Below are 18,219 nucleotides of genomic sequence, written 5' to 3'. Positions count from 1 at the left end.
GGGCTAGCAACACTAACCAGAAAAGCTAAAACTTGACAGTGGTGTTTAAAGTGGGCCCTCCCTACCTCATCCAAACCCAGGAGAGGGAGCCACAAACAGCAGAACACCAACACCCACAGGGAAAATTTGGCAGACTCCAAAGCCCACTGTGATAGCCAAAATGGTGAAAAATAGAAACAAAAGCCAAATGAAAGAACAAGAGACCTCTACATAAGATGAGATGAATGAGGTGCAGTTAAGCAAGTTAACAGAAATAGAATTAGAGCCATGATGTTGAGGAAGCTCAACAGCATGTGTAAGGATATGAGCAACATGAGTAAAGACATAGAAATGTTGAAAATCAATCAGTTGGAAATTAAAAACAAATGAAAATGAAGACACAACAACACAAAATCTATGGGATGCAGTGAAAGCAGTTCTGAGAGGGAAGTTCATCGCACTACATGCCTACCTCAAAAAAGAAGAAAAATCTCTAATAGACTATCTAACCGCACAACTTAAAGAACTAAAGAGCAAACAAAAAGAAAACCCCAGAGCAGGTAGAAGGAAGGAAATAGTAAAGATCAGAGCAGAAATAAATGACATAGAGACCAAAAAAACAATTCAAAGGATCAGTAAAACAAAGAGGTTGTTTTTCAAAAAGATAAACATGGTTGATGGACTCTTAGCTAGAGTCAACAAGAAACAAAGAGAGAGAACCCAAATACACAAAATCAGAAATGAAAGAGGAGAGATAACAACTGACACCACAGAAATACAAAAGATCGTTAACAAATACTATAAACAATTATATGGCAACAAATTCGACAATCTAAGCAAAATGGAGGACTTTTTAGAAACACACAGTCTCCCAAACTGGATCAGGAAGAGATAGAAAACTTGAACAAAACAATAACAACAGAAAAAATTGAAGCTGTAATCAAGACTCTCCCAGCAAACAAAAGCCCAGGCCCGGATGGCTACACGGGGTAGTTTTACCGTACATTCAAAGAAGGACTAATACCCATTCTCCTCAAACTATTTCAAAAAATTCAAGAAGAACGAAGACTTCCAAACTCGTTTTATGAAGCCAGCATAATTCTAATTCCAAAACCAGAAAAAGACACTACGAAGAAAGAAAACTACAGGCCAATATCCCTGATGAACATAGATGACAAAATCCTGAACAAAATACTAGCAAATCGGATCCAGCAATACACCAAAAAAATTATCCACCATGACCAAGTGGGATTCATCCCAGGGATGCAAGGCTGGTACAATATTCGCAAATCCATAAATGTGATACACCACATAAATAAAATGAAGAATAAAAACCACATGATAATATCAATAGATCTGAAAAAGCCTTCAACAAAATCCAGCATCCATTTCTGATAAAAACGCTCAGCAATGTGGGAATATAGGGATCATATCTCGAAATAATAAAGGCCATATATGAAAGACTTACAGCCAACATCATACTCAATGGGCAAAAACTAAAAGCATTTCCCTTAACAATAGGAACAAGGCAGAGATGCCGACTTTCGCCACTCCTATTTAACATAGTACTGGAAGTCTTAGCCACAGGTCTTAGACAAGAAGAAAAAATAAAAGGGATCCAAATTGGAAAGGAGGAAGTGAAATTGTCATGATTTGCAGATGACATGATACTATTCATAGAAAACCCCAAAGAGTCCATCAAAAGTTTACTAGACTTAATAAATGAATTTGGCAAAGTAGCAGGATACAAAATTTACGTCAAAAAATCGATGGTATTCTTATACACCAATGATGAACTCACAGAAAGAGAAACTAAAAAAACAATCCCATTTATCATTGTGGCAAAAAAAATTAAAATACCTAGGAATAAACAACCAAAGAAATAAAGGACCTATTCGCAGAAAACTACCGGTCATTGAAAAAAGAAATAAAGGAATATATAAAAAAGTGGAAGCACATACCCTGTTCATGGATTGGGAGAATTAACATCATTAAAATGTCCATATTAACCAAAGCAATCTATAGATTCAACACAATCCCCATCAAAATGCCAACGGCATACTTCATAGAATTAGAACAATTATTTCAAAAGTGCATATGGAACCAAAAAAGGCCTCGAATAGCCACAGCAATCTTGAGAAGAACAAAGTTGGAGGGATCACAATACCAGATTTCAGGTTATACTACAAAGCCACTGTAATCAAAACAGCCTGGTACTGGCACAAGAACAGGCATATAGACCAGTGGAATAGAACAGAGAACCCAGAAATGGACCCAAGGCAATATGCTCAATTAATATTTGACAAAGGTGGCAAGAGCATGCAGTGAAGTAAGGACAGCATCTTTAATAAATGGTGCTGGTAATATTGGACAGCTACTTGCAGAAAAATGAAACTAGACCATCAACTTACACCCTACACGAGAATAAAATCAAAATGGATAAAAGACTTAAGTGTAACTCATGAATCCATAAAAATCCTAGAAGAGACTGTAGACAACAATATTTCAGACATCATACGCAGCAGAATTTTTACTGACACATCACCTAAGGCAATAGAAACAAAGGAGAAAATGAACACATGGGACTACATCAAACTCAAAAGCTTCTGCACAGCCAAAGATACAATCATCAAAATGGAAATGCTACCCACTGTATGTGAGAGCATAATTGCCAATGATATATCAGACAAGGGGTTAATTTCCAATACATATAGAGTGCTTATACAACTCCACAAAAGGAAGACAAATAATCCAATTAAATAATGGGCAGGGGAACTAAAGAGACACCTCTCTAAACAGGACATACAAATGGCTAAGAAACATATGAAGAAATGCTCATCATCACTAATCATCAGAGAGATCCTAATTAAAACAACAATGAGGTATCACCTCACACCTCTCAGAATGTCCACCATCAACAAATCATCAAACGACAAGTATTGGCGAGGGTGTGGAGAAAATGGGACCCTAGTGCACTGCTGGTAGGAAGGCAGACTGGTGCAGCCACTATGGAAAACAATATGGTGTTACCACAAAAAATTAAAAATTGAACTTCCATTTGACCCAGTGATCCCACTTCTAGGAATATACCCTAAGAAACCTAAAACACCAATCAGAAAGAATATATGTACCCCCATGTTTGTAGTAGCATTATTTACAATAGCTAAGATCTGGAAACAGCCCAAGTGTCCATCAATAGACGAATGGATAAAAAAGCTGTGGTACATACACACAATGGAGTACTACGCAGCTGTAAGAAAGAAAGGTCTCTTATCCTTTGAAACTACATGGAGGGACCTGGAAAGTATCATCCTAAGTGAAACAAGCCAAACAGAGAAAGACAAGTTTCATATGATCTCACTGATTTGTGGAATATAATGAACATAACAGTCTGAGGAATGGGATAGTCCCAGACACGCAGAGGTGGGGTACAGACTGACAATCCCCAGAAGAGGGGGTGGTGGGGGAGAGATAAACCACAGAACTTATATGTATCTATGCATGAACAGTGGACATGGACAACAAACTGGGGAAAGAGCAGGGAGAGAGGTGGAGGGGGAAATCAGTGGGGGAAAAAGGTGAAACATCTGTTACAAAAAATAATTAATAAAAAATTAATAAATTAAAAAAAAATTAAGGTACCTAGTAATAAACTTAACCAAAGAAATAAAGGACCTGTTTAAAGAAAACTACAGGTCATTAAAAATAGAAATAGAGGAAGATATAAAAAAGTAGAAGCACAAACCCTGTTCATGAATTGTAAGAATTAACATCATTAAAATGTCCATACTACCCAAAGCAATCTATAAATTCAATGCATTCCCCATCCAAATACCAACGACATACTTCACAGAACTAGAACAAATACTTCAAAAGTTCATATGGAACCAAAAAAGACCTCGAATATCCACAGCAATCTTGAAAAAGAAGAACAAAGTTGGAGAAACCACAGCTGCCCTCCTGCGGGAACTACAGGGTGCAAGGGCAACAGAGAGGCCCATGCCATCCAGCAGAGTCTGTCCATCCAGTTACCTGCCAGACCAGTGGGGTGCTAAAGCACCAGAGACACCTGTGCGACCCAGGAGAATGTGCACTATCTAGTGACCCATGGGGCCTGTGGGGTGCGGAAGGACCAGAGAGGTCTCTGCCACCCAGCAGCACATAACATATGCATAGAGCCAGGTCCCCAGAGAGACTGTGTGATCCATTTACCCATGGGACCTGGAGGGTGCGGGGACACCAAAAAGGCCTGTGCGACCCAACTGTGCACAAGATAGGCTTAGAGAATATGAAAAAAAGGCGGAGTGAATAAAAGCCACGCAGAGGATCTCCCAGGACCAAATGGGAATTACAAGTAAAATAAAGACAAATCCTCAGAAAAAAGCAACACAAAAGCAGCAGGACCAGACCATATAACCAGGGACACAGGAAGGATCGGCGGAGGCGCAGGAGGGTGGCGGGTTGGGAGCCCACTGACAGCAGCAGTCCTAGCTGTGAGCAGCGCCCTTAGGGAATAAAGACCAAGCCTGCTCCGCACCCCAGAGAGCCAGGACAGAGCACTAAAATAGCCACAACCACTCACCTGTGGGCTAAGGCAGAGGGAGAGCAGACTGGGCTGGAACTCTGTGGGGACACCCAGGATTTGGAGGGCACTCAGGGTTTTTGATGAGTTGTGGCCACAAAGGACGGTGGCCAGTGTGCTACTTCCCCGAGCTGTGAAGAAAAGCAGCAGCTCTCCCCCCACCTCAGAGATTCAGCCTTTCCCAGGTGCTGCAAAGAAATAAAAGTTGAGGTTCATTAACAACCAGCATCTATCCGACACTCTGGAAATCCTCATAGGCAGAACACCAGGGCTACATTCCAAGGCGCCTAGTAACTGATACTACTAGCCACCAGGAATAAGATAGAGGATAACAGAACCTTTCCTAGGCTTGCATATCTACCCAGGGAAGTAAGACTAGATGGTGGTGTTTAATGTGGGCCCACCAAGGCTCATCTGAACCAAGTAGAGAGAGCCACAAACAGCAGAACACCAACACCCACGGAGACAATTTGGTAGGCTCCAAAATTCTGTAGTCCCCACAGAGTTCCACCCACTGAGATAGTCAAAATATCGAAACAAAGAAACAAATCCCAAATGAAAGAACAAGAGAACTCTATCGAATATGATATCAAATAAATGTAGCTAAGCAAATTATCAGAGGTAAAGTTCAGAGCCAGGATCTTGAGGAAGCTGAACAGCATGAGTAAGGACATCAGCACCATAAGTAAACATATAGAAACATTAAAAACCAACCAAGTGGAAATGAAATATGACATAGCAGAAATTAAGAACACATTGGAAGGACTAAACAGCAGAGTAGAGAAAGCGGAGGACCGGATCAGTGAATTAGAAGACAGGGTAGAAAAATTCAACCAATCAAAACAACAAAACAAAAAAATTATTAAAAAACAGGAAGGTAGCTAAAGAGAACTGTGGGACAACTGCAAACGTAATAACATTCGTATCATAGGAGTCGCCGAAGAGAAAGAAAATGGGCAAGGGTTAGAGAATGTATTTGAAGAAATAATGACAGAAAAATTTCCTAACTTGGTGAAGGAAGAAGGCATTCAAGTTTAAGAAGCACAGGGAGCCCCAAGTAAGAAAAACCCAAAGAGGCAGACACCAAGATACATAGTAATTAAAATGCCCAAAATTAAAGACAAAGAGAGAATCCTAAAGGCAGCAAGAGATAAGCAACAGGTGACCTACAAAGGAAACCCCATAAGGCTCTCAGCTGACTTCGCAACAGAAACACTACAGGCCAGAAGGGAGTGGCATGGAGTAATCAAGGTGATGAAAAACAAGGATCTGAATCCAAGACTACTCTACCGAACAAGGCTATCATTCAAAACAGAAGGTCAAATAAAGAGCTTTCTAGACAAAGAAAGGCTAAGAGACTATATTAACACCAAACCAGCACTGCAAGATATGCTAAAAGGACTGCTATAATTAGTGAAAAAAAATGGGAAGAAAAATAGAACCACACTAAACAAAAATGGTGATAAATGAGTACATATCATTAAATGAGTACATTAAATGTGAATGGTTTTAAAGCTCCAATAAAAACACACAGAGTAGCTGACTGGATAAGAAAGAATGACTCACATATATGTTGTTTACAAGAAACCCACCTCACAACAAAAGACACACATAGGTTGAAGGTGAAGGGATGGAAAAAAGTCTTTCAAGCAAACGGAAAGCAAAAAAAAGCTGGAGTAGCAATACTCATATCTGATACAATAGATTTCAAAATGAAGACCATAAGTAGAGACAAAGAAGGCCACTACATAATATTGAAAAGATCTATCCAACAGGAAGATATAACCTTGGTAAACATATATGCACCCAATATAGGAGCACCAAAATATATTAAAATCTTTTGGAGGACTTCAATGGAGAAATCGACAGCAATACAATCATCAAAGGAGAAATCGGCAGCAATACAATCATAGAAGGGGACTTCAACACCCCGCTGACATCACTGGATAGATCTTCTAGAAAAAAAATGAACAAGGAAACACACACTCTAAATGAAGTGCTAGATCAAATGCATTTAATAGATATCTACAGAGAATTACACCCCAGAACTGCAGAATTGACATTCTTCTCAAGTGCACATGGGACACTCTCAAAGATAGACCACATGTTAGGGCACAAATTAATCTCTAAAAGTTCAAGAAGACTGAAATCATATCAAGCACCTTGTCAGATCACAAGGTCATGAAACTAGAAGTCAACTGCAACAAGAACATGCAAAGACATTTGAAAACATAGAGGCTAAATAGCATGTTATTGAACAATAAATGGGTTACCATGGAGATCAAGGTAGAAACTAAAAAATTCCTGGAATCCAATGAAAATGAGCACACAACAACACAAAATCTAAGGGATGCAGTGAAAGCAGTTCTGAGAGGAAAGTTCACAGCACTACAGGCCTACCTCAATGAGCAAAAAAAAAAAAAATTCTAGCAGAATATCTAACCTCACAACATAAAGAACTAAAAAGCAAACCAAAAGAAAACCCCAGAGCAAGTAGAAGGAAGGACATAGTAAAGATTGGAGCAGAAATAAATGACATGGAGAGCAAAAAAACAATTCAAAGGATCAATGAAACAAAGAGCTGGTTCTTTGAAAAGATAAACAAGATTGATGGACCCTTAGGTAGACTCACCAAGAAACAGAGAGAGAGAACACAAATACCCAAAATCAGAAATGAAAGAGGAGAAATAATAACTGATACCTCAGAAATATAACGGATTGTAAACAAATATTATGAACAATAACACGGCAACAAATTTGACAAGCTAAGCAAAATGGACCAATTTCTAGAAACACATAGTCTCCCAAAATTGAACCAGAAAGAGACAGAAAACGTCAACAGACCAATAAAAACAGAAGAAATTAAATATGTAATCAAGACTCTCCCAGAAAACAAAAGCCCAGGCCCAGAGGGCTTCACGGAGGAATTTTATTGAACATTCAAAATAGAACTAATATCCATTCTCCTCAAACTATTTCAAAAAATTCAAGAAGAAAGACTTCCAAACTTGTTTTATAAAGCCACCATAATTCTAATTCCAAAACCAGAAAAAGACACTACAAAGAAAGAAATCTACAGGCCAATACCCCTGATGAACATAGATGCCAAAATCCTGAACAAAATGCTAGAAAATCGAATCTAGCAATACATCAAAAAAATTATTCACCATCACCAAGTGGGATTCATTCCAGAAATGCAAGGATGGTATAATATTCACCAATCAATAAATGTGATACACCACATAAACAAAATAAATGATAAAAAAACATATGATCATATCAGTAGACGCTGAAAAGGCAATCGACAAAATCCAACACCCATTTCTGATAAAAGCACTCTGCAGTCTGAGAATAGAGGGATCATATCTCAAAATAATGAAGGCCATATATAAAAGACCTACACCCAACATCATACTCAATGGGCAAAAATTAAAAGCATTTCCCTTAAGAACAGGAACAAGGCAAGGATGCCCACTTTCACCACTCTTATTTAACACAGTACTGGAAGTCTTTGCCACAGCAATCAGACAGGAGGAAAAAATAAAAGGGATCCAAATTGGAAAGGAGGAAGTGAAACTGTCATTATTCTCAAAAGACATGATACTATATGTAGAAAACTCCAAAGACTCCATCAAAAATTCACTGGACTTAATAAATGAATTTGGCAAAGTAGCAGGATACAAAATTAATGTCAAGAAATCAATGGCATTCTTATACACCAATGATGAACTCACAGAAAGAGAAACTAAAAAAACAATCCCATTTACTATCACAGCAGAAGAATCAAGATACCTAGGAATAAACTTAACCAAAGAAATAAAGGACCTATTCGCAGAAAACTACAGGTCATTGAAAAAAGAAATAGAGGAAGATATAAAAAAATGGAAGCACATACCCTTTTCATGGATTGGGAGAATTAACATCATTAAAATGTCCATACTACCCAAAGCAATCTATAAATTCAATGCATTCCCCATCAAAATACCAACGGCATACTTCATAAAACTAGAACAAATACTTCAAAAGTTCATATGGAACCAAAAAAGAGCTCGAATAGCCACAGCAATCTTGAAAAAGAAGAACAAAGTTGGAGGGGTCACATTACCAGATTTCGGGTTATACTACAAGCCACTGTAATCAAAACAGCCTGGTACTGGCCAAGAACAGACAGATAGATCAATGGAACAGAACAGAGAACCCAGAAATGGACCAAAGACAATATGCTCAATTAATATTTGACAAAGGTGGCAAGAGCATACAGTGGAGTAAAGACAATCTCTTTAATAAATGGTGTTGGGAAGACTGGATAGCTTCATGCAAAAAAAATTAAACTAGACCATGAACTTACACCATACACAAGAATAAACTCAAAATGGATAAAAGACTTAAATGTGACTTATGAATCTATAAAAATCCTAGAAAAAAATGTAGGTAACAAAATTTCAGACATCATACGCAGCAGAATTTTCACTGATAAGTCACCTAAGGCAACAGAAACAAAGGAGAAAATAATCACATTGGACTACATCAAACTCAAAAGCTTCTGCAGAGCAAAAGAAACAACCGCCAAAATTGAAAGGCAACCCACTCTATGGGTGAACATAATTGCCAATGATACATCAGATAAAGGGGTAATTCCTTATATATATAACAAAAAGAAGACAAAGAACCAAATTAAAAAATGGGCAGAGGACCTAAATAGACACCTCTCCAAACAGGACATACAAATGGCCAAGAGACATATGAGGAAATGTTCAACACCACTAATCATCAGAGAGATACAAATTAAAACAACAATGAGGTATCAACTCACACCTTTCAGAATGGCTGCCATCAACAAATCACAAACAACAAGTGTTAGCAAGGGTGTGGAGAAAAGGGGACTCTAGTACACTGCTGGTGGGAACGCAGACTAATGCAGCCACTATGGAAAACATTATGGTGTTACCTCAAAAAATTAAAAACTGAACTGCCATTTGACCCAGTAATCCCACTTCTAGGAGTATACCCTAAAACACCTGAAACAGCCCTGGCTGGTTTGGCTCAGTGGTTGGAGCGTTGGCCTGTGGTCCGGAGAGACCCGGGTTTGGTTTCCGCTAAGGGCGCGTACCTCGGTTGCAGATTGTCCCTGGCCCTGGTGGGTCCTGTGTCTGGCAGCCACTCAATGTGTCCCTTTCACGTCGATGTTTCCTCTCTCTCTCTTCTTCTCTCTCTCTCCCACACTATCTGAACTAAAAAAATGGAAAAATGTCCTCGGGTGAGGATTAAAAAAACAAAGAAAGAAACCTGAAACACCAATCAGAAAGAATATAAGTACCCTCATGTCCGTAGCAGCACTATTTACAATAGCTAAGATCTGGAAACAGCTCAAATGTCCATCAGTAGACAAATGGGTAAAAAAAGTTGTGGTACATATACACAATGGAGTACTATGCAGCTGTAAGAAAGAAAGATCTCTTATCCTTTGAGACGACATGGAGGGATCTGGAGTATTATGCTACGTGAAATAAGCCAGTCAGAGAAAGACAAGTATCATATGATCTCACTTGTTTGTGGAATATAATGAACATAAAAGTCTGAGTAATGGGGTAGTCCCAGAGATGTGGAAGTGGGGTACAGACTGACAATCCCCAGAAGAGGGGTTGGTGGGGGAGAGATAAACCACAGAACTTATATGCATGTATGCATGAACAATGGACATGGACAACAAAGCTGGGGACAGGGCAAGGAGGGAGGAGGATGGGGAATCAGTGGGGGAAAAAGGAGAAACATCTGTAACAAAAATAAATTAACTAATTAAAATATAAATAAATAAAAATTATGTTTTAATTTAAAAACAAAAACAAAAAGCATACAACAAAAATAAAGAAAAAGAAAAATAGTCATGATGCAGCCCCACTGTCTCTAGGCCATTTCTAACTGACAGCATTCAAGGCCATTTAAGGAGGCCCAGACCCTCTTCTAACTCGTCTTCTTTCCTGCCCTGCAAGCATGTTCAGTACACCTACCTTTCCTGGTTGAGCCAATAAACACCTGGTACCTCTCCCCTCTACGAGGATTGCCAACCTGTGTGGCTGGCCATTGAAAAAGCATTCCACAAGTAGCCCTTAGGAGCATGCCTTCAGGCCCCAGTCAGAGTGCCCCTGAGCCTGTCAGCTGTCCTGAGCATGTGAGCCCCAGAGGGGCACCAGGCCAGCACTATCTCTGGCCAGCACAGTGTACTGTGCACTAGAGGTACTGGTTGAACAAATGAATCACTGAACAGAAGAATAAATGATAATGACAAAGTACCCCTAAAATGCTCTCCATTGGGAATTAACTAATACACAGGAGTTGGCCCACGAACAAACTGCATTAATGTCACCTCTTCCCAGTCCACCCACCCCACCCTGAAGTCTCCAGCTCCTTTAATTTAGGTGATTCACCTCCAGAATAAAATGAGACACACCTGAGTGCCTCAGGACATCCTCATGGACCATGGGGCATAGAGGGCTGCACCACATTAATCCAACTCCTCAAGACATTGACAGTTGTTTGCAATATGCCCAGATTCTAACTAAATCCAGCCAAAGACAGTGATTTTCCAAAGCAACAAGTGACATTTCCTGTCTCCATAAAAAGAATACCAGCAGTTTAGGGGACTTGGAGTAAACTGCTGGCTCTGAAGCTAACAGGATGAACCTGAGGTCACGGGCTCAGGGGCTGCAAGGCTGGGAAAGAGGCCACTCCCTCAGAGCAGGAGTCTTCTGAGTTGCAATTAGAGTAGAATCCTTGTTGGGTGGCCTAAATGACTGGTCAGCACAGCTAGCCTGACCACCACACACCGTATCCAAAATAGAAAACTGCAGTGGCTTCTGCTGTGTGCCAGGTCCCCAGGCAGCTGGACAGAGCACCACCAATGTCAGCCTCCTCCCTGAGCATCGATCTAGGCTTCCTTCAAGGCTCTTAAGCCAAGACAAGGTCCCTCTGACTCCCCAAAGTAGGAGAACTTCCCAGGGCTCATACTTGGTGGCCCAGGCAGCCCCAGAGCCTGCATGTCCAAATGCTCCCCTTGGCTCCAAATAGAGAAATAAAACCGACTTTTCAAAACCAGCTAAAGTTCAACAGGAACCCACAGCATAAAAATCAGTGGCTTCCAGTCAGCCAGGGTGCAGAGGTATAACTGAGCATTTTAGCACCACTGCCTGCCACCTAGGCTGGCACCATCCACTTACACAGAAACAAGGAGACTGATTTCCAGCACATGTGCCCCCCATACATACATATCACACATACTAAAATGAACAGGGTCACACACTCAACTGACACACGAATGAGCAGAAACCTACAGATATGCACATGCACAAGACACACAACAGCACATTGACATGTTCACACAGGTGCACAACGACATTCCAAACAAATGTGCACACACTCACAGACATGTACACACACCTGGATGCCAGATCAAGCCCTGTGCCCACAGGTCTTAAGGAGACACATAGCTACTTTATCATGTTTTGGAGACCCTGGGCCACTCCCTTCATAAATTACCCTTCTCCTGTCAATCAAAATAACTTGCCATCCAACCAACCCCTTCAGTAGATGCTCCTAATCCCTAAGCAAAGAAAGTCGTCAGTGTAGGCCTTGCCTTCCCAGGGAACTTCCAGGTAACTGGCCAGGGGACACTCAGTAACAGGTTTCTGAAGCTCAAGCAAGAGCCATGGACAGAAAGGGAGGGAGAAGTGCCTACTCACCAGCCCATCGCAGTTGCTGAGCGCCACGGAGGAGCCTTTGGTCTGTCCGGCCACGTATCCAGTGTAGAGGCAGGTCCCTAGAAGGGGTTCAACGCGGGTGGCGCCCGACTCACCCTGCCATTCCACCGTGGCCCCAGGCGCCACGAGGCGAGGGTTGGGCTTCAGCCGCAGATGCAGGTCCCGGCCGAAGACAGTGACATTATAGAATAGGCGGCGGTCAGGGTCCTCACTGCCTTCAGGAAAGCCCGAGCTCTGGACGGGGGCAGCCCTGCGGGCCCGAACCCCGGCCTGGGCAGTCGTCACCGACACCACGCGAGACACCAAGCGGCCCCGGGCGTCAGTGCGTACGGGCACCGCCAGGACGCGCTCTGCTCCATGCCCCAGGGGTCCGCCTGCAACGGGAAGGGGCATTAGAGCTGCCTAGACCTGGAAGCTCCCAGGCCTAGCTAAGCCTGGATCCCCCACCTCTCCTAGCCCCGCCTCACTGAGAAGGGAAGGGCATTCTTCCAGGCGACCCTTAGAAACTAGCTTGCACCTCCTGGCATTCTGCCAACCTGGAAGGGTTATTAATAAGGCCACCTCACCCGAACCCCGCCTCCCAGGGCGGTCCCGCTCTGGGATTCTGCAAACCTAGAGCTCTGCCCCCTTGCCTGGTTCTGTTTTGGGGCTCCGCGGGCTCCTCACAGTTCCCCAGAGGACGCCGCGTCAGAGCGTCCTCCGCTCGGTGAACCCAAAGTCCTTGGCAGAACTTGGGGCCGCTCCGAACCCATTCCCAGTTGGCCCCCTACCCGTGTGCCTCTACCCTTCTGTGGCCCCTGGGGCGGCGAAGACTCGGCTCCCCCGGCACCGGCGGCCTGTCCTCCGTGTCCAGCTCCCCGTGAGCCCGCTGTCGGCCTCCCGTCCCCAGAGGGGTGGAGCAGGGTCCCTTGGATCTTCAGGGATTCCATTTGAGGCACTCGAACAAATCCTCAGGGCCTCAGGCGCGCTCGGCACTTGGCTCCTCCCGAGCATCCCTGGACGCCAGCCCAGGCGCCGCCTGGCCCTGGCTCCCCTGGACCCGCTGGGGCTGGCTCTGCGAGCTTCGCCGCTGGGTTTTCCCGGCCCTCCACTTCCACGCTCGCCGTCCGGAGAACTGCGAGGGTTCCGAAGCTCCCCATGACCCTAGGCGCTGGGTACGCGTCGGGGGGCACCCCCAGCGCGACCAACCGGGCCAGAAGTTGATCAACTTGACCTCGGGCGGAGTGCTCGGAGTTTGCCCAAGTCTGGTTGGGCACGCCTGGGAGGGGTCGGCGAGGCGGACAGGGCGGTCTGGCCAATGGGGGTCATGGGAGTAGGGGCAGGCCGCACCTACCTGGGGGGACAGAGGTGGCGAGCCAGGCAGCGGCCGGCAGGGGCGACAGCGGCAGCAGCAACAGCAGCAGCAGCAGCAGCAGTGTAAGGGAGAGCAGGCGGCCATCGGGCGCCGGCAAATCCATGGCAGCCGGATCGCAGCCGGGGCTCCGCTATCGCAGCCGGCGCGAAAGTTCACCACGCGCTGCCCAACCCACATCTGGGGGCAGCTGGAGCCGCCGGCAGCTGCAGCACCGCAGGGCGCGGGGCGGAGGAGGCTAGTCGCGCAGGGGAGGGCGGGGAGCGCGGAGCTGAGGCGGGGAGAGGGAAGAAGCGAGCGAGGGAGGCGGGCGGGAGGAAGAAAGAGTGCAAGGAGGGCGGGGACGGCGGGCGCCTCAGCTAGCGGTGACCCGGCACTTCTAGGCGCGGCCGCCGCCAACGCGCCCCCGCTCGCAGACAAACAGAGACACCCGGAGGCAGAGGCAGAGTAACGCCTGGGGAGTTCCGCCGCTGGCCAACCTCGGCTTGTCTCGCGCCCTCGTGGCACACAACCTGGAAGGAACGCGGCCACCGTGGCATTCCCACTCAGAGTACTTGGGGCCCTGGGTCCCACCCGTAAGCCTTGGTGCGCGAGGGACCGCCTGGCCCTATCTTTGCGCCCTGGTGCAGGACAGGGCTCTGGAAGGGAGCAGTTGGGGTGAGGGAGGCTTGAGATGAAGACCCCAGAGGCCAGAAGGCTCTTTTATAGAAGGGTGCGCTCACAGCAGGGGCTTTCCCAGAGATCAGCTTTTACCCTTCCAGATAAGGTATCCTCAGTCCCCAACTCCTCTCTGTCTGAAGTCCCTGTCCCCCTCTGTCTGCTTCCCAATCCTTCCCCATTTCAGCCTGGAAACACAGCCTCCTACACGCAGATCTGCCCCTTCCTCCTAGACCACTGGCATGTTACAGCCTTTACCCGTCCTGAATCCTAGGTGGGCCTCTGACTCCTGGACTTTGCTCTCCTCCAAGCCCTACCTAAAATAGCCTTTCTACTCTCTACTCACCTTTTCCAACTCAGAATACCAGGCATACCTCTCCATCCTGGAGCAAGTTTGCTTTAAAAGCCATTGCCAGCTGGAACCCCTCTTCATCAGCAAGGTTTTGAGCTTGGAGTCACTGCCCTGCCAGGCCTGCTGCCCCCACCACAGTGACTTTTCTTCCTAGGTCCTGCATGGGAATCCCCTCCCAGGCATGTGTCTGTTGGAACACCTCTGCAATGTGATCCCAGACTTCTGCCCCACTTCTCTGGAGGGTGGACACCTGTCTCTTTGGATCTCATTCACCATGCCCCAGGCCTGTGTGCCCAAGGCTCTGGGGTTGGCTCTGGTAAGGCAGCGTCTGATAACTGAGGCACCTCCTTGCCAGCCAGGAGGGCTGGGTCTTATGGGAAAACACATGGCTTACACAACCCACTCTAGCTGTGATTTTTGTCTCCTCAGTTCCATCATTTTTAGGATCTGGGCTTGAAGGCACTGCAACTTGATGGCCATTTTTACCTACAAACTTCTCTCTGTGTCACCTGAGGGTGCTAAGGCAGGATCCAGTTCCCAGGCATAGTGAACATTTGTTGTGAACATTAAAAATATTAAAATTTCACATAAGAACTTATTTAGATATCTGACTTTTTCTTAAGAAATTGGAACATGTGGCCACACCAGGTTCCCATTTCTGCTATTAACCCTTAAATGGGACACATGCTCTGCAGCTTGCTGTAAGTCCCCTTCCTTCACCCCCAGCAGGCATCTACTATTGTGACCTCTGAAAACACAGCTGGTTCCAGGGAAAGGTAGATGGTTATCAGTGTATGGGAAGAAAGATGACTCCATGTAAGCTTGGCCGTTAATATTATTTGACTCACTAAAAACTTTGCATCTAGATCCTTTCCAATAATTAAATAGAAATCACAAATGTATTTAAAAGATTAAGACTGCTCACTATTTAAAAAATAAATTTAAATATAAATTTTTTAAATGTTAAGAAAATGTCCAAAAAAAGCAATTGAATTTAGCAATGGCATAACATCAGACAAAGTGAATAGAGAAATGTTCTCTACATCATTGAAATTTAGCAAAAAATTTTCTAGTATTATCTTTTATATTAATTGATTATCAGATTTGCCTGTGAAATGTTATGGTACTAAAATTTTTATTCTTGGAAGTAAAGTAAAATTGAAATGTCTCTATTTGATATAGTACTTTTCCATTTATTCTTGTTTCTTTAGTTGGTTTTATAGTTTGTGTTATTCAAGGATTTGTCTCTTTTCAACTAAGTGTTCAAGTTATTGACATACAATTTCTCATATTTCTTTAGTGTAAAAGACCAAGATAATATTTACTTCAGAAGGTTAAGATAAATTAATCAATTACTGGGTATCAAATGCATTTAGTAAGTTGTAAATTTCTTGCAAACAGTAATATCTTAGTCACTCCGTATTGTAACAGTGGAAACTGTAACCCACCCCACACACTTTTGGCATCGCTTCTGTAAACGCTGACTCTCACTAATATGTAGCTTGTAGATGAACAGCACATTTGTACAACAATCCTAGGAACTAACCTCAGAAGATGCAGTCTCTGACCTTCAGTCATCCCAGTTCAGGGAGATTTGCTGACCTTCAACCGCAGAACCAGGATGACGTAGATCCAGGATGACACAGACCAGGATGACGCACACCAGACCCCCACTGGACCAGTTCTGAGGTTCTTACCGGAAGGGACTGTGCTGGTCTGCATGCAGAGAACTTCACAACCCCCACCCTTGGTCTCTGTGTTCTGCGTTGTCTCTCCTTCCTTGTGAAAACCTCGGCCTGCACTGAGGAGGGGAGATGGGCTTTGGGACGAGTCCCCAGTCATCTCAGGTGGTCAGCACTTGAATATAAATAGCTTTCTTTTGTACCAGCATCTGTCTCAAGAATGGCTTTCATGGTGACAGGCAGCCTTACCTAGGTTTTGGTTACAGCATCATCTATCTAATTGATGGGAAACTAAGAATTATTCTTTCCAAGCCAGGGTCCTCAACCTTGGCACTACTGATATTTGGGGCTAGATAATTTCCCATTGTGAGGCTTGTCTTAGCCACTGTCAAATGCTTAGTATCTGTGGGTTCTACCTCAGGTGCTGATAGCAACCTCTCTTCCCCAGTTATGAAACCAAATGTGTCTCCAAACATTGCAAATGTCCTCTGCAGGGCAAAATGTCTCCTGTTCAGAGCTTCTGTTTCAGGCTGAAGGATGATATATAACATCTTATGATGTAGTGTATGTATTATTTCTTAAATAGATGATAAACATATTATTATTCCATGTATTTTAGTTCAATATAAAGCAGATTGATATTTCAAATACCTTTTGTACAAAGAGATGTACAGATATCTTAGCAGCCCCATGGAATCAACAGGACATGTGTTGTTAGGTTTAAAGCCCAGGTGACAAGTAGTCACTATGTCTTTTTTTAAATTTAGTTTTTCAACATTTTTTTCTTTACTGATTTTAGAGAGAGAGGAAGGGAGAAAGAGAGAGAGATAAAGACATTGATGGAAGAGAACATTGACTGGCCGCCTCCTGCATGCTCCCACCGGGGATAAGGCCCACACCCTGGGCATGTGCCCTGACCGGGAAATGAACCGGCGACCTCTTAACAACTGAGCCACACCAGCCGGGCATCACTATGTCTTTTTCTTGTGAAAATAAAGAGAGAGACACTCTAATAAACTGAATTAATTCTAAAAAAAAAAAAAAAAGAAGAAGAAGAAAAAGAAAGAAAGATGACTCCAGAGCCAGCCATCCTGGAGGACTTTCTGTAAGAAGCAACATGGTTTGAATCCTGAAAGCTGAGGGAGTCAGGCAGCCCAGAATTGGATCCAGCAATGTCTTGGAACCCCTGGTATCTTCCACTGGTTTCTTTTGTGGTTGTGGTGCTTTTATGCTCCTCAAAAGGTGAATGACACTCAACTAGCAGCCTTGTGGACTTCAAGGGTCATGTTTTCCAACCTTACTCACTTTCCTGCCAGGCTTATGGCATTGCCTCAATCCTCCCATCGTTGTTTCTTTCTACAGTACTTCATCCTGTACTTAAGTTTTTAAAGGATACTTTAAATCATTAAATGTAAAGCTAACATACCTGCCAAAAATAAATAAAATGAAAACAAAACATTTTATTAAATTCTAGATACTACTCTCTGAAAAAGGCACTGAAACTGATTAGCAAGTGTTGGGAACGTGTTGAGACAGATGAGCAGGAGCAGTGACCTTTACTTTGATGTAATGGGGGGCGAAAAAGAAAAACTGGGGAGTGCTCACTTTGCAATACATGAGTTGTTCTGATGGGTCCATGTAAGATATTATCTACATACATTGGAATACCTGTTCTAGGATATTTTTTGGAAAGAGGCTTTGTCTCCCTGACACACCTGCATCACCCCTGGCACCTGTTTCTGCTTATATCACCCTCAGGTTCCTGAGGCTCCACCCAGATAGAGACTCCTGCATGAGTGGAAGTCACTGCCCTTGACCAACTCATCTTTTAGTCTCCACAATGACATTCTGCAAGGCAGAGT

At 43.8% G+C, this 18,219-nt stretch overlaps 1 protein-coding gene across 1 annotated transcript in view; it reads right to left on the bottom strand.

The window, feature by feature from the left end:
- The window catches only part of ADAMTS2 (ADAM metallopeptidase with thrombospondin type 1 motif 2), a 382,685-nt gene extending 368,780 nt beyond the window's left edge, over positions 1-13,905 (bottom strand). The window contains exons 1-2 of the mRNA XM_036240254.1: positions 13,649-13,905; positions 12,298-12,689 (exon numbers count right to left, since the gene is read on the bottom strand). Of these exons, the coding sequence (XP_036096147.1) occupies positions 12,298-12,689; positions 13,649-13,772 (516 nt within the window). The 5' untranslated portion in view covers positions 13,773-13,905. The remainder of the gene's footprint in view (positions 1-12,297; positions 12,690-13,648) is intronic.
- Positions 13,906-18,219: the final 4,314 nt, after the last annotated feature.

Source organism: Molossus molossus, unplaced genomic scaffold (genome assembly GCF_014108415.1).
Source record: "Molossus molossus isolate mMolMol1 unplaced genomic scaffold, mMolMol1.p scaffold_m16_p_4, whole genome shotgun sequence".
Lineage (NCBI taxonomy): Eukaryota > Metazoa > Chordata > Mammalia > Chiroptera > Molossidae > Molossus > Molossus molossus.
The sequence above is the reverse complement of the archived record's forward strand: the minus strand, read 5'-3'. Positions and strand labels throughout refer to the sequence as shown.